Source organism: Cygnus atratus, chromosome 2 (genome assembly GCF_013377495.2).
Source record: "Cygnus atratus isolate AKBS03 ecotype Queensland, Australia chromosome 2, CAtr_DNAZoo_HiC_assembly, whole genome shotgun sequence".
Lineage (NCBI taxonomy): Eukaryota > Metazoa > Chordata > Aves > Anseriformes > Anatidae > Cygnus > Cygnus atratus.
In genome coordinates, this window is record NC_066363.1 from 37,837,313 (window position 1) to 37,851,830 (window position 14,518).

At 34.4% G+C, this 14,518-nt stretch overlaps 1 protein-coding gene across 1 annotated transcript in view; it reads left to right on the forward strand.

Moving 5' to 3' along the window:
• The first annotated feature begins 599 nt into the window (after positions 1-599).
• PLCL2 (phospholipase C like 2) overlaps positions 600-14,518 on the forward strand; it is a 41,846-nt gene continuing 27,927 nt past the window's right edge. Inside the window, exons 1-2 of the mRNA XM_035556419.1 lie at positions 600-3,050; positions 6,484-6,687. Of these exons, the coding sequence (XP_035412312.1) occupies positions 615-3,050; positions 6,484-6,687 (2,640 nt within the window). The 5' untranslated portion in view covers positions 600-614. The remainder of the gene's footprint in view (positions 3,051-6,483; positions 6,688-14,518) is intronic.

A 14,518-nucleotide genomic window follows, 5' to 3' on the forward strand; every position in this document is an offset into this window, starting at 1 on the left:
GCTAAGCGTGTTTAGTGCTATTATGTCTGTATGCTTAGATTAGCACCACGTCCTATTAATTTTATGTAGTTAGATGTATATTAATGTTTCTTGAGGACCCTGTTGGCATGGTGTTAAACCATTGTATTGTGTACTAACAAAGTTCTGCGAGTATCTGTATGACTATGTGAGGACTCAGAAGAAAGGTTACTTCTTACTGTCTTGGCTGTAGAACCTACTATATATTTCAATAGGTTATTGTTTATAAAAAAACATGTATATATACAGAATTATTATTTCATTAGCGTCTAAAACTTGCTTTGTTTGATTTTGTGTTAATGAAAAATATTTAAAAAAAAGACCCTGGAAAATCATGTCTATACAGAAGAGCAAACACTAAGCCATTATTAATATTTTCGTTTGTGATGATTCCAATAAAAATTTCCAGCTTACTGGTCATCACACATATGGTAGATGTTTTTGAACTACTTTATGAACTTTCGTCTGTAAGTTAACACCTATTTCAATATTGAGCAAAATCTTATTGATATATGTTTTCTTTTCTTCCCCGCCTTGATTACCAGGATGGTACGAAACAAAAGAGAGAACGGAAAAAGACTGTGTCGTTTAGCAGTATGCCAACTGAGAAGAAGATCAGCAGTGCAAGTGACTGTATAAATGCGATGGTTGAAGGCTCTGAGCTCAAAAAGATTCGATCCAACTCTAGGGTGTATCACCGATACTTCCTTTTAGATGCGGATATGCAATCTCTACGCTGGGAACCTTCAAAAAAGGATTCTGAAAAAGCAAAGATTGATATTAAATCAATCAAAGAAGTAAGAACAGGAAAAAATACAGATATTTTTCGCAGCAATGGAATCTATGACCAGATATCAGAAGACTGTGCATTTTCAATTATATATGGAGAAAACTATGAGTCACTAGATCTTGTTGCTAACTCAGCAGATATTGCAAATGTTTGGGTTACTGGCTTAAGATACCTGATTTCTTATGGTAAACATACTTTAGATATGATAGAAAGTACTCAAGATAATATGCGGACTTCATGGCTTTCACAAATGTTCAGTGAATCAGATGTAGATAATTTGGGACATATACCCCTCTGTAACGCTGTGCAGTTTATAAAAGACTTAAATCCTGGTTTGAAAACAAATAAAATTGAACTAAAATTCAAGGAGTTACATAGATCAAAGGAAAAAACTGGTACTGAAGTAACAAAAGAAGAGTTTATTGAAGTTTTTCATGAGCTTTGTACCCGACCTGAAATCTATTTCCTCTTGGTTCAGTTTTCAAGCAATAAAGAATTCCTAGATACCAAGGACCTTATGATGTTTTTAGAAGCAGAACAGGGTATGGCACATGTCACGGAAGAAATAAGCCTTGAAATTATTCAGAAATATGAGCCAGCCAAAGAGGGCCAGGAAAAGGGTTGGCTGTCTATAGATGGGTTTACAAATTACCTTACTTCACCAGACTGCCACATATTTGATCCAGAACATAAAAAAGTTTGTCAAGACATGAAACAGCCGTTATCTCATTATTTTATAAATTCATCTCATAATACATACTTGATAGAGGATCAGTTTCGAGGGCCTTCTGATATCACAGGTTATATTCGCGCTCTTAAAATGGGTTGTCGAAGTGTTGAACTGGACGTGTGGGACGGTCCAGATAACGAGCCTGTGATTTACACAGGCCATACAATGACGTCACAGATTGTCTTCCGTAGTGTGATTGACATTATTAACAAGTATGCATTTTTTGCTTCAGAATATCCTCTTATTTTGTGTTTAGAAAATCATTGTTCTATTAAGCAGCAGAAAGTGATGGTACAACACATGAAGAAAATTTTGGGGGACAAACTACATACACAGTCTCCAAACATTGAAGACTCTTATCTTCCATCACCAGAATCACTTAAAGGGAAAATACTAATTAAAGCAAAGAAGCTTTCCTCTAATTGTTCTGGACTAGAGGGAGATGTTACAGATGAAGATGAAGGAGCAGAAATGTCACAGAGAGTGGGGAAAGAGGGTGTAGAACAACAAAACTCTTTGACTGGGAAACGATTTCAGCTCTGCAAAGAGCTCTCCGAGTTGGTAAGCATATGTAAATCAGTTCAGTTCAAAGAGTTTCAAGTTTCATTTCAGCTCCAGAAGTACTGGGAAGTGTGCTCATTTAATGAAGTGCTTGCTAGCAAATACGCCAATGAAAACCCAGGGGACTTTGTAAATTATAACAAACGTTTTCTTGCCAGAGTTTTTCCCAGTCCTATGAGGATTGACTCCAGTAACATGAATCCCCAGGATTTTTGGAAATGTGGTTGTCAGATAGTAGCCATGAACTTTCAAACGCCTGGCCTAATGATGGATCTTAACATCGGTTGGTTTCGACAAAATGGAAACTGTGGCTATGTCCTTCGTCCTGCTATCATGAGAGAAGAAGTATCCTTCTTCAGCGCAAATACAAAAGACACTGTGCCTGGAGTCTCACCTCAGCTGCTTCATATTAAAATCATTAGTGGGCAAAACTTTCCTAAACCCAAAGGATCAGGTGCCAAAGGTGATGTTGTGGATCCTTATGTCTATGTTGAAATACATGGAATCCCTGCTGACTGTGCAGAGCAAAGGACAAAAACTATGCACCAGAATGGGGATAATCCAATTTTTGATGAAAGTTTTGAATTTCAAATAAATTTACCAGAACTAGCGATGGTGCGTTTTGTAGTACTGGATGATGATTACATTGGGGATGAGTTTATCGGGCAATACACTATTCCCTTTGAGTGTCTACAGACTGGTTATCGGCATGTTCCTCTGCAGTCTTTAACTGGTGAGATGTTGGCACATGCTTCCTTGTTCGTGCATGTGGCCATTACTAATCGAAGGGGTGGTGGGAAACCTCATAAGCGGGGCCTCTCTGTGAGGAAGGGCAAGAAATCAAGGGAGTATGCTTCTGTGAGAACGTTGTGGATTAAAACAATAGATGAAGTGTTCAAGAATGCTCTCCAACCTATACGGGATGCCACGGATTTGAGAGAAAATATGCAGGTACAGTTTTTATGATGAATTTTTTAGTACTTTGTGTTTTTGTATTACGATGCATACGTAATACTTGTTTAGAGTCTTACTGCATTTTGTAACATGTTAATCAAGTCTAATGCTGAACAGCTTAAAAAACTGTTTATAGTAGAGCAACCTTTTAGGTGTTACCATCTATTGATGTTAACTTTCGATTCATAGACATATTTTGTTGCATGTGAACTCAAAATACTATTCCGGTGTTAGGCCTGTTGACCAGTCCTATGTCTTTAAAAGAATGTTAGATATACACTAGAGGAAAGTATAGCAAGATTTTAGCTTTAGAAAATAAATAGAAATGTAGGAGGAAGAAATCGCTGATAGAAAAATAATATATTCTGTATTAAATAAAATTATCATACATGAGGGTATGTTTAGCATAGTTTTACTGAGGTTTTATTTTTTCTCATTCCCAATAGAAAGCAATATTTTCAGAAAAATAACTTGCATTCCTTGATTCTTCCTAGCAACATTATATTAGAACTACATGGAATTAGATGGAAGGTATTAGAAGGCATTCGCTGAAGATTAGAAGAAATTACCTTACTTTATAGGTCATGTGTATTAAACACATTGAATTTAAGGAAAAAATTCCAACTGAGGAGCTTGTTTTTGTTGAACCCAAGAGATCTCACTTCAAAAGTGCTATTTTTGGAGATTCTAATAAAGATTCCAGGGAAATAAGCCCTTTTTAGATCTAGATTAAAGAGGGCTGTAAAGTCGTATTGCATTTAGTAAAGCTTTTAACCATTTACAGACCTCCAATGGAATACCAATGAGCAGTAAAATTCAGCATCATCATTTCAGATTAAGTGACCTATTAAATTGTCTTACATAATGTTAAGGGGAAACTGGTTAAGGAAATGTCTGAGACTTGATTCTGAATTTAAAAGGCACGTCAATGTAGATAAATTTTCTTCATGAATAATATTATATTGAAGAGATCTTAATAGTAGTACAGTTTTAAAATTATCTTGGTTTCTTTTGAAAGAAGAAATGGGTTCAGCATTATGAATCTCCCCTATTCTACTTGATATATAAAATTACTGAATCAAGAAATTATTAAAAAAAGCAAGGGGGGGATATTTCGATTTCTAAAACTAACATATTGCAGGCTAGGTATTGAATGAGCTTTACCTGTAGCTCATTTATTGAAGTTTAGAATTATGTCATTTAACAGATATTGTATTTTATGATGGCTTTCAAGAAGGAGCTGGATCTAAGATTTGGAGAAACAGTGAAAACATGCAGGTTCTGTAGCTACTTTAAACTCTTTACTGCATGTCCTGTATTGTTTTCCAGAACTGCTATAATTTTGAGCAGTCTTTACAGTATGATTTCTTTGAACATGAGATTTTGGAAGATATTTTATGAATTTCATTCTCTCAGTTTGAAAGTTGTGCTATCAACTACATTCATTATTATCATATCTCAAAGTGCTATCACAAAGATATTTTAGGTACATGTGGGAATATTAATTTTGCATAGCTTTACTGATAGCTTATAAAATGTGCACAATTTAAATGCTGCATAACTGAAGGTTTCCAGCTAATAAAAATAAGTAAACCACTAAAAATATGTACCAGCTTATGTCAGGGAATGTTAATTTTGTTTATTTTTTTACTGCATAAATTTTGAGTTACAAATTATGATTTTTATGATATAGAAGTACATAATGTCCTCGCAAGACAGATTCTAAGAAGCAAATTTAAATATAGACTGGAAGAGAAAAAAAAAAGTGTAGAGCAGTGAGTTTAAAGGATTCTCTAAATCCCTATATTCATAGGAAGCCTTTTTTCATCTTTGTTATGTACTATGTTCCTATGTCAAAAGTTGATGTTGTAACTTGTTATGTGGTCATCACTGATAAAAGTATACCATCAGTGATGAAACTGGATGCGATGTTGCATGTTTAACTTGCTTGACAGTGGGGCATAGTCTCTGAATATAGGGTTAGAAGTCTAAAGGCAAGAGTTACAGCCCTATCTTTGTCCTGCCTGCCGGCAGGTAACGTGCTTTTTCCTTGTGTTTGCGCCTACCTCTCTGTAAAATTGTTGTTCATAATGACTTACCCATGGTGTTTATCTCATACAAAATCAGCTTGAATAGACTTCCTAATGTCTTTCTTTTCAACTATGGAATTGTTGTATCATTAAGGTGTAGACTGGTTATTAGAAGTTTGTGTTTGCTGGGCATTTACTAGATGCTACTAAACATTTACTGAAGTGCACTGTAAGTGACTGTAATAGATATAATTGAGATGCTCACATAACTGCATGAATATTCTGTACGTAGATATTTTGAAGTCTGTTCTGTGTATTTTGTCTTGTAAAAAGAGAGCAAAATACTTCACATTTGATTCCTGTTAATGGTTCCCGTTAAAACCTTGATTCCAGTAAGAATTCCATTAAGAGCATTTGTCTCTCAAGAAAGTTTGTCCAAAAACGAGCCAGCAGGATGGAAAGTGGTTTGATGAAAACAAAAATCTGTGTCCTAAATACTGGTCAGATACCCTACATGGGTTAGATATTAGAGAAAGGAGCACTGAGCACATTTGTAACTTAAATATACCATATTTTTGTGTTTGTTTCTTGCAGGAAAACAAACTCCAGACCTGCGAGAGATCACCAGCTCCCACTTGGTACAAAAATCCTAAATTCATTACAGTGCTGAGAACATTCCCATCATGGAATTTCAGTGGCTGCTTGGAGTCACATTGTATTTCCAGTATTGGAAATTTTCCTCAAGTTTGAATACATACTTTTATATTCCACCATATTGGATACAAAATATAATAAATTGGGGGCAAAGGTACAAAATTGGTATTTGTATAAAAGTACCTTAAAAATTCACTTAAGTGTGATTCTGTGATAGGAGTGACATCAGTAGTGGAGTGCTGGGTTTGTGACTCACACCAAATGGGAGCCAGCAGATCCGCAGCACGTCTGGATGATAGTTCAGGTATGTTTAAAGTTACAAATGGGCTGAATTCCTCCTTCCACTTCACTTGGCTTATTTGCAACATTCAGCATCTAATAGATTGTTTCTCTTGGTGGCATTTTAAAAGTTACTTTGAAATATCTTTCAGATTTTTTTCGAAATAGATAACCAGTATGTTTTAGAATGCATTTATTTGTATGTTTGATTTTAGTAGTCATATAGACCACACATACTTGTTCTAAACAGATTTTTGCTGTAGCAGGTATTGCATTCAGTTTGAATTTTTAACACTTCTGGTAAAATACATGTGTAATATTGACTGCTTTGGAAAACTGCCAATTCTTCAAGGAAAAGCTGTGTACATTGTAGCTCAGCTATTACAGTGAGGTATATTAACTTGAAAGAATAAGAAATTAAAATTCATATGTTACTGTAAAGGAAACTCTTTCTTTCCTTTTTGCAGAATGCAGTAGTGTCATTCAAAGAATTATGTGGCCTCTCTCCTGTAGCAAATCTTATGCAGTGCATTTTGGCAGTGTCTACGCGCTTGGTCGGGCCTGATAATACACCCTTGGTAGTACTGAATCTCAATGATCAGTATCCGACTATGGAGCTCCAAGGGATTGTTCCAGAGGTCTTGAAAAAGATCGTAACAGCATATGACATGGTGAGTAGTCCTTTGTGGTTATTTTATATGCTATCTGAAAGACTTTCTTCTTAGAATGTACAGTACCATGCCAGTTTTGGAGGGTCATTTTAACCTATGACTTCCTATTTCATGCTTCATTACATGTGCTTGAAAGTTACTCCCATGAATGTACAGCAACGGGTAGTGTTTTCATATCAGGTAAAACAGAGAGATTAATATACTGCATGCAAATATAAATGTTTGTACACTTCAGAAGGCAAAGTGATTATAATCAAGAGGATGTAACATGAAGAGGATGTATTAATTTACCTGTTTTGCAGTAACTTGAAGCTGTCTGCATATCTGTAAACCTCTTAAAATTATTTTCTACTTTCCATTTTCATTTTATGGACAATCATTTATTTTAGTGTTGACAGTGTAGAGAGAAAACTGTAAGGAAATGCTTTTGGGAACTGTAGCTTTAAAAGCAACTTGAAGTGTTGAAATCTGCACATGCCTTTTCATTTTCCTTTGCTATATCTTTCTCATAGATCGCATTTAATTAGCCATTTTTATATCTGTAATCAACTATAATGTTAATTTCAGCCCTAATACTTCAGTAAATATGTAAATTGTGTCTTTAGAAACTGGAAATTAAACATTTTACAAGAAGGAAAGAAGAACTGATACATCGAGAAATAATAAATTGTATTTACCTTGTATTAATTTGAAGTATGGAAAAAAAAAATCCATTAAGCAGATGAGTGTGATTTGAAATGTCCTCCTTATCTCCACCGAAGTAGTCTTGCACAGACTAATTAAGTTTTTATTTATTTATTTAGTAATTGATATAATTTGATACATCGTCTGACAATAAGGAAATGTTTCTAGGATAATTTTGCATTATTTTTATGTGTTAAAATGAGAAACCTCTCCTGGCAGGATCAAGCCACCATTTAAAAAACTGTCCTTGTTATTTAAATGGGGGTGGAGGGGAGAGAAACCAGTAACTCAGTTCCATATATATATATATATATTTAAACTGTTTTTAAAAGTACTTCTAGAATAAAGCTATACCAGAGTCTAAAAAGTACTCACTGATAATTAACAATTTAGGTAGAGCTTCTGTAGCTCAATGATGATGTAAATACAACAGAATTTGGTTTGAGTGGCAGCACAGTTACAAGAAGATAGTGGTATATCCTCTTAGTGGTAGCTTATAGGATATCACTATAATTAGGATGGAAAAAGCTGTGATGGTTGGGATTACACATATAACACGTACTTAATGAAGTTCTGTTTTGCTGATGGAAGCATCTCTACCTGCAGTTTGTTCTAATGCAGCTGCTTGTTAGTTATTAAGCTATTCCAAGTATTTAAAATATTTTTATAAATCTGGATTTTTTTTTGTTTGAATGCTGTTTAGATAGAGGTGACTCATATCTCCAGAAAGCTTCACAATGCAAATTTGTTTTTTTTCTTTGTCTCTCACATTGCTTTTTTTCCCCTCATGCTATAGTCTGCACAGATTTGCATATTTGTGCCTTTAGAGATCTATACTTCATTTTCATATATTAAAATAGTAGAATATTTATATAATAGCATATTCAAAGCGTTTTTCCATCTCCATTTCCGTAAATGGTAAAAACTCCATTTCATAAAAAGAGTATGATACCACTTCTAACTTCTAGCTCTAAATAATATTGAAGATAATCAAAATTATGATTATTTTAATCAAATAAAGCTTACAGATGAAAATAAGGAGATGCATTTCAATTTGTGAAACTTGGTCTGACAAATTGGACAAAAGGTTTTAAGCAATTAAAATCAGTAGAAAATGACTACTGGAAAATGTAGTGAGCTATGGGAGCCATACTGATAGCTCTTGTTTCTGAAAACTCATGGGGAAACAGTGGGAGACAGCTATATCATCCTTTCCTCAAGAGAAGAAGATATGTGAAGCTATTTAGCTCAGATTTTGAAATTTGCTGTAGTGGGAGATGTTTAGAGTCCAATACTACCTTAGTGTTCTTTTTGTGTGTAAATTGTTTTGTGTTGTAAATTGTAATTTGTGTAAATTGTGTTGGTTTTGGTGTAAATTAATATAGTAAACCCTCAAAAGGACACACTTTATCTGTCATTTATAAAACTCAATTGTTGATTTTGGTTTGGGGATTTTTTTGGCTCTGTTAATGAACAGGTGGGTGTAAAATTCAGCTTAATAATGAGAAGTCTTAATCCAGCATTAAGAAGGGGTAGATGTACTATCAAAGTAATGATTACATACTTTATTTTTTGCTGGTTTAGGCTTCAGTGTAGTTCAAAATTATATTTCAGCCATGTTCTTCCAGTGTGTCAGCATGCTAAGTATGAAATTATGTTGATAACAGAGGTTGTGTTAAATATTTATTAAATAAACATAGGTTAATACCATAAATGCATAGGTTGTCATTACCTTGCATGAATTTTGAATGTGGCAACTGTAATATTTTCAATGTAATTCTGCTTCAGGGTCAGAATATTTGGGGCAAATGAAGGAATTCTTACTTGTCGGAAATACTCTCCTCTTTATAAAATTGTAATAGAAAAAGAAAGCGATATTCAGCCAAGATTTTTAATTATTCAGAAGAATTTGTTTATGTTGAGAGTGATTCTAGGGCTCATCTTTGCTTTGTAAAGTGAGAAAGGAAATCAGACTTTTACAGTGAGACAGTCAGTTGCATTGAAATAATTACACAAGAGTGCAGTACTGCAAGGGCATGTGCTCAAGAGAGAATATCTTCAGTTTAACACAGGTACTTATAATTTTTAAGGAAACGGTGAGACAGATGATAAATGAATTAGCATATCACTAGATACGTGTTTTTATATATGTAAACAAATAGCACATAATACTTCAATTGTCAGCATTCACTACTACATTAATGGAGGAGCTATAAATGATAAATGCTAGTACTATTCGTAGGTTAAAATGCTCTCTCTTTGAGCTTAATGAGTAGTTTCGCATCAGCGTTATTAAGACCAGAAGTTCACCAAGCAAATAGGAGGATCTTCTGCTTTTATCCATGTTGTGAGAGTTGGGGTGTCTTTTAAGAAGAATGAAAAACAAATATAACTAGGAAGTTTTAAGAAAGACTGAAACTTAAGTTGCATATTTTTCTCTAGCTACACCATGCTCCTGAGTATTTTTACACCCTAACTTCTTTTCACTGTTTAACAATGTTTTATTTTTCCCTTTCGTTCATGAACTTCAGCTTCCTTTATGTGATACTTCAGCATGCACTCTGTTGGTGTCATCACACCCATCACTGATCAGTGCTGCAGACTGAAGCTTGGAGTTAAGGCAAGTGCCTCTTCCACACCATTGCATGTTTTTTTATGTCTTATGACCTTTAAGATAAACCGTAAGTAAACCTTAAAAAATTATACTATGGCAAGAGAAAAAAAAATATTTATCTTGTCCTAAGTCTGCAGCATTATTCAGTGATGAGTGTAATAGCACTGCAAAGATACAGTAGAGGATCATACAAAGGAAGCCAGATACTATTGAGAATTTGACTGTCTCTGTCTGTCCTTAGTGAAGGATGAAGTGTCCCACCTGATGAAGACGAGGTTTTCTGAACTTTTTGAGCGAGGGTGTTTGCAAGCATAAGGGGAAAGCTAACACAGAAAACGCAGAGAACCGTACTTGCGTGAAAGAAGATAAAGTAGTGCTGCTACAATAATTAGGATTGTTATTAAATCCTAATCAGATAGTGCTGCTAGGTTCATTTTTTCACAGTTCCTTTTTTTTTATAACATTGAGGTTATGTTGTAATTCAAAATGTATTCAGATGATAGTATAGGAGCTCTTTGTTTCAAATAAAATGAATCACTTTTGTAAATGCAGCCTAGGGACAAGATCAAAAGCATGGCTATGTTTATTGATGGTGGGAGTTGTGAGATGATGAAAATGAGGGATAATAAAATGCATTAAAGCCTGTAAACCAGAATACAGAATCTGATTTGTGGTTAGTAATTCTACAGTAAGCTTGCATAGGGTTACCTGATTGTTGGGTCATTTCAACTACTCACTCAAGTTATACAGCTGATTGCATATGCAATCATGTTGAAGTTAACTTCATGTTACGCAGTTGCAAATTTGGCCAATGATATAGATTAAATATGGTAGCCTATATTTTGAGCTTGAACGTGTCCATCCTGTTGGAAAGTAGATACTTCGACTGCACAAAGAAGAGTTATAGACTGGACCAGCACTAGCAGGGTTATTGAAAAAAAGTCTAAAAAGACTTATTATCAAGGTTTTGGTAAAATGTTAATAGTCCTCTCATATTTTGGCAGCTGCTCAGTATCCTAAATGTTCTTTACCTTTAAACCTCATCTTGATATCTACACAGATGAATTGTGGGGGTTGCTTCTATATCAGACGTATTGGATTGAAGTTCATAATTCTGACAGAAACAAAAAATACATCCATCTTTTGTGGAATGTGATTTTTTCAAGGAATAATTAGCAGATCTGTTTTGAGTTATGCTTAGCTCATAAAATCTGTATTATCTTGTTGCTGATGTAGGTTGTTGGTTATGGTTACTTTCCAAATAACGTGAGAAATCTCAGTCATTCTTCTGTGGTTATTGAACTGTATTTTGGGAGAACATGTAGGTGAAGACTTTTCCACTTCATCTCAGTTTACTAATGTTCCAGACTTAATTAGTTGAGAAGCCTTTGTTCCGCAAATTACCCTTTGTAGTTGCAAACTTCTGTGCTAACAAAAGAAATACTAAGTCCAGTGCTGCTAATTACCAGTTTGTCTCCTAAGACAGAATGAGTGAATAGATTGCTTTAGCTCTTGCATAACTTTATTTTGATCTAAATGTTAGATTTTTTTATTGTTGCAGAGAATTCTGAGTTCAAGATCGTCACCAATGTACTGTAATCAAATTCAGTCTTTGGATCTGGTGTGCTTTTAAATCACATGATAGCATCTGACCTCTGTCTGCTTTGTGCACCTAAAGAAAATATTTTTCCATCTGGCACCTTTTCTGAGGAGTAAGCAACTGGCACAGACTGTGAAAGCTGTGCTTTCCCTAGCTGATTTAGAATGTTATTCTTGACTCAATTTCTTCTGGAGTCCATTTCCATGGGCATTCCACATTACAAGGAATCCTCCAAAAAGTTGAAGTTGCGTGCAAATGAGGAAGATAGGATAGATATTTAACTGTACCGTGGTTAAATATAAAAACATAAGAGAGTGACTGTGAAGAATTTCATGAACAATATGCACAGACTTAAAAATAACAATAAATTATTTTCTGAAAGTACTGGAAGCAGGAAGCCCATCAAAGAGTGTGTATGACCCCTAGTTGATCAAAGTATAAAAGAAAGCTTCAGGAAAGAAATAAAACCATAAAACTAAATTATTTTTTGCATCTATGTACCTAGGGAGATTAAAGGTTCACATGAAACATTGCTTTATGAAGGAATCATTGGAAAACTCATCTCTAACTGAATTGCTGGTAGAAGAAATTACAAAGGAAATACAAAATGACTGAGAAAAAAAATACTAGAAAGAGGTGGTATTCATTCAAAGGTTCTCAAGGACTGATATATCCAAACTGCTAATTGTTGTGTGTATCCTCACACTTAAAACTGACTATCAAAGTTGTTAGTGTGGTGCCAGTGTTTTAAAATATTTCCAGGGGAAATCAAGAACTTACAGATCAGACAGCCTGTCATCTGTACTGTGAAAGTGGGTAGAAACTGTTTTGAAGAAGAAAATTAGTGGAAATATGGAAAAACATGTCGTATTGGTGAACAGTCAGTACAGCTTTTATAAAGTGAATGGCCCATTAATCTCTTGTAGTTCTTTGAAGTCAAGAAGCATGTAGACAAGGGAGCTTAGTCTGTTTGGGTTTTCCAAAAGCATTTGACAAAGTGCCTTTTCAAAAGTTCATATTGAAATGAAGTTATTATTAAATTTTTTTAGCCTCTTAAAATTCTTCCCTGAAAGCAAATGTTGAACTTAACCAACAGGAAAATAACTGTTAAGACAGTTATTTATATTGACATTTGCATTGGGGTATATTTTTCCAGTAAATGGGTTGTAGATTGTAGGTATATAGTCATATAAAGTTCTGCAAGAACTTTGATCTACCTGACATAGCTAAATACTCTTGAAGATGTGTGACTTCATGATGTCCGCAGAACTATCTTTATTTAGGTCATAAATGGATACAGTACATGTGAAGAGATCTAAGGGCAAACACAGATAATTCATTGCAATTTAATACTGCAAATAGCCTAGGTGGTGTTTTTGGCATGCTTAATAGTTGCAGATTCTGTTTTTTAAAACGAGTTTAAGTAGTTGCTGTTTTTGTAGTTGTTGGTCTGTCACAAGAACTATTGAAAAACAAAGTATTGATGGAAAATACAATGAATAGCTTGGGGAGTTTCTTCAAAAAGAGCTATGTTGTTTATTACTAGTTTTTATTTTCCTGTTTTATAACAGGACAGTCATTCTAAACTACAAGTTGCAATTATGCTTCCAAAACCAGAGTTGCAGATGATAACCTCAGATTATGTTGGGCTTTTCAGTCCACAACGGCAGAAACAAATGTCTAATTTTGGATGTTCAGGCTTCAGTGCCAAATGTTGTAAACTATGAGTTGTTCTGCATTGAATGAAAAGCTCTGATAATGACAACTTGATGCTTCTGGGAAGTCAAAGATTTCTTCATTTTATGTTAAGAGCATGAACGATGAAGCTTTTTGTGTTCTCTCACTAATTCCATTATGGCTAATGTCTGACTCACACTATTCATAAGAACATAAAATAATAGTACTACTTAAGAAAAAAGTTCATCTAGCTTACCGTCTTGTCTCTAATGTAGTCCAAGAGCATGTTAGTGGAAGATCATAAAAATAGGTCGGATGAATAGCAACTTATCTTAAATGTACTCCAAATTTCCAATAGTAGTTTTTGTTTTCTTTCCCAAGAATTTTCCCAATAAATTCTTAATCTTCTGTTTGTCTTTCTGACCCCTTGTATGTTAAAAATGTGGTTATTTGAACTCTCACTGATGTTTTTAGTTTCAAAACAGTACTGCTTATTATTTTTTTCCCAAGGATGGTAATATTCTGCTTCTTTGTACAGATATACACTGTTTTCCATATATATATATATATGTATATATATACACGTATATATATATATGCTTCTTTATTCTCCACTTCTTACATAGTGTTTTCATTCTATCAGCTTATTTAAAAAAGATGAAAATATTTTGTTCTAACAGCCCAATCTTCGGGAAAGCAAGGGGAAATGACTGTTGGATTTAAGAGTTAATGCCATTGCATGCACGGCCTCGAAGACAGCTGCTGGTTAGTTTATTTACTCTGTCTTCACTGTCTTCAGCCTAGTCTTTCTCAACTACTTTACTCATGAGAAATTGAGAGAGAATATACAGACTTTTTAATACATAATTTGTAGACTCTTGGTTCCTTTGGTAAATTTGATTGAACTGTGGCAAATCTAACTCATTTTGGGATGTTACAGAATTAAGAACAGATGATGGCCTGTTTTTTCTTGGGCTTACACAAGTTAGTTTGGATAAATGGATTTCATCTTTTTTATGCTTCTGCATTGCATTATGGCATAATTGCAGCTTGCTTCTTTGCAAAGACAAAAAGCCTGTTCCATGTATGTGTTTCCTAGAACATAAAACATCTCAGAAGGAGGTGAGAGAGGGAAGGAAGGCTGAAAAAGTGAAACTGTGAAGCTATTCCTGCATTTTGTCCACTTCAGTGGAAAACTTCCACTGTCAATTAGATGCAGCATTATGTGTATATATATTTATATGCCAGAGAGTTTA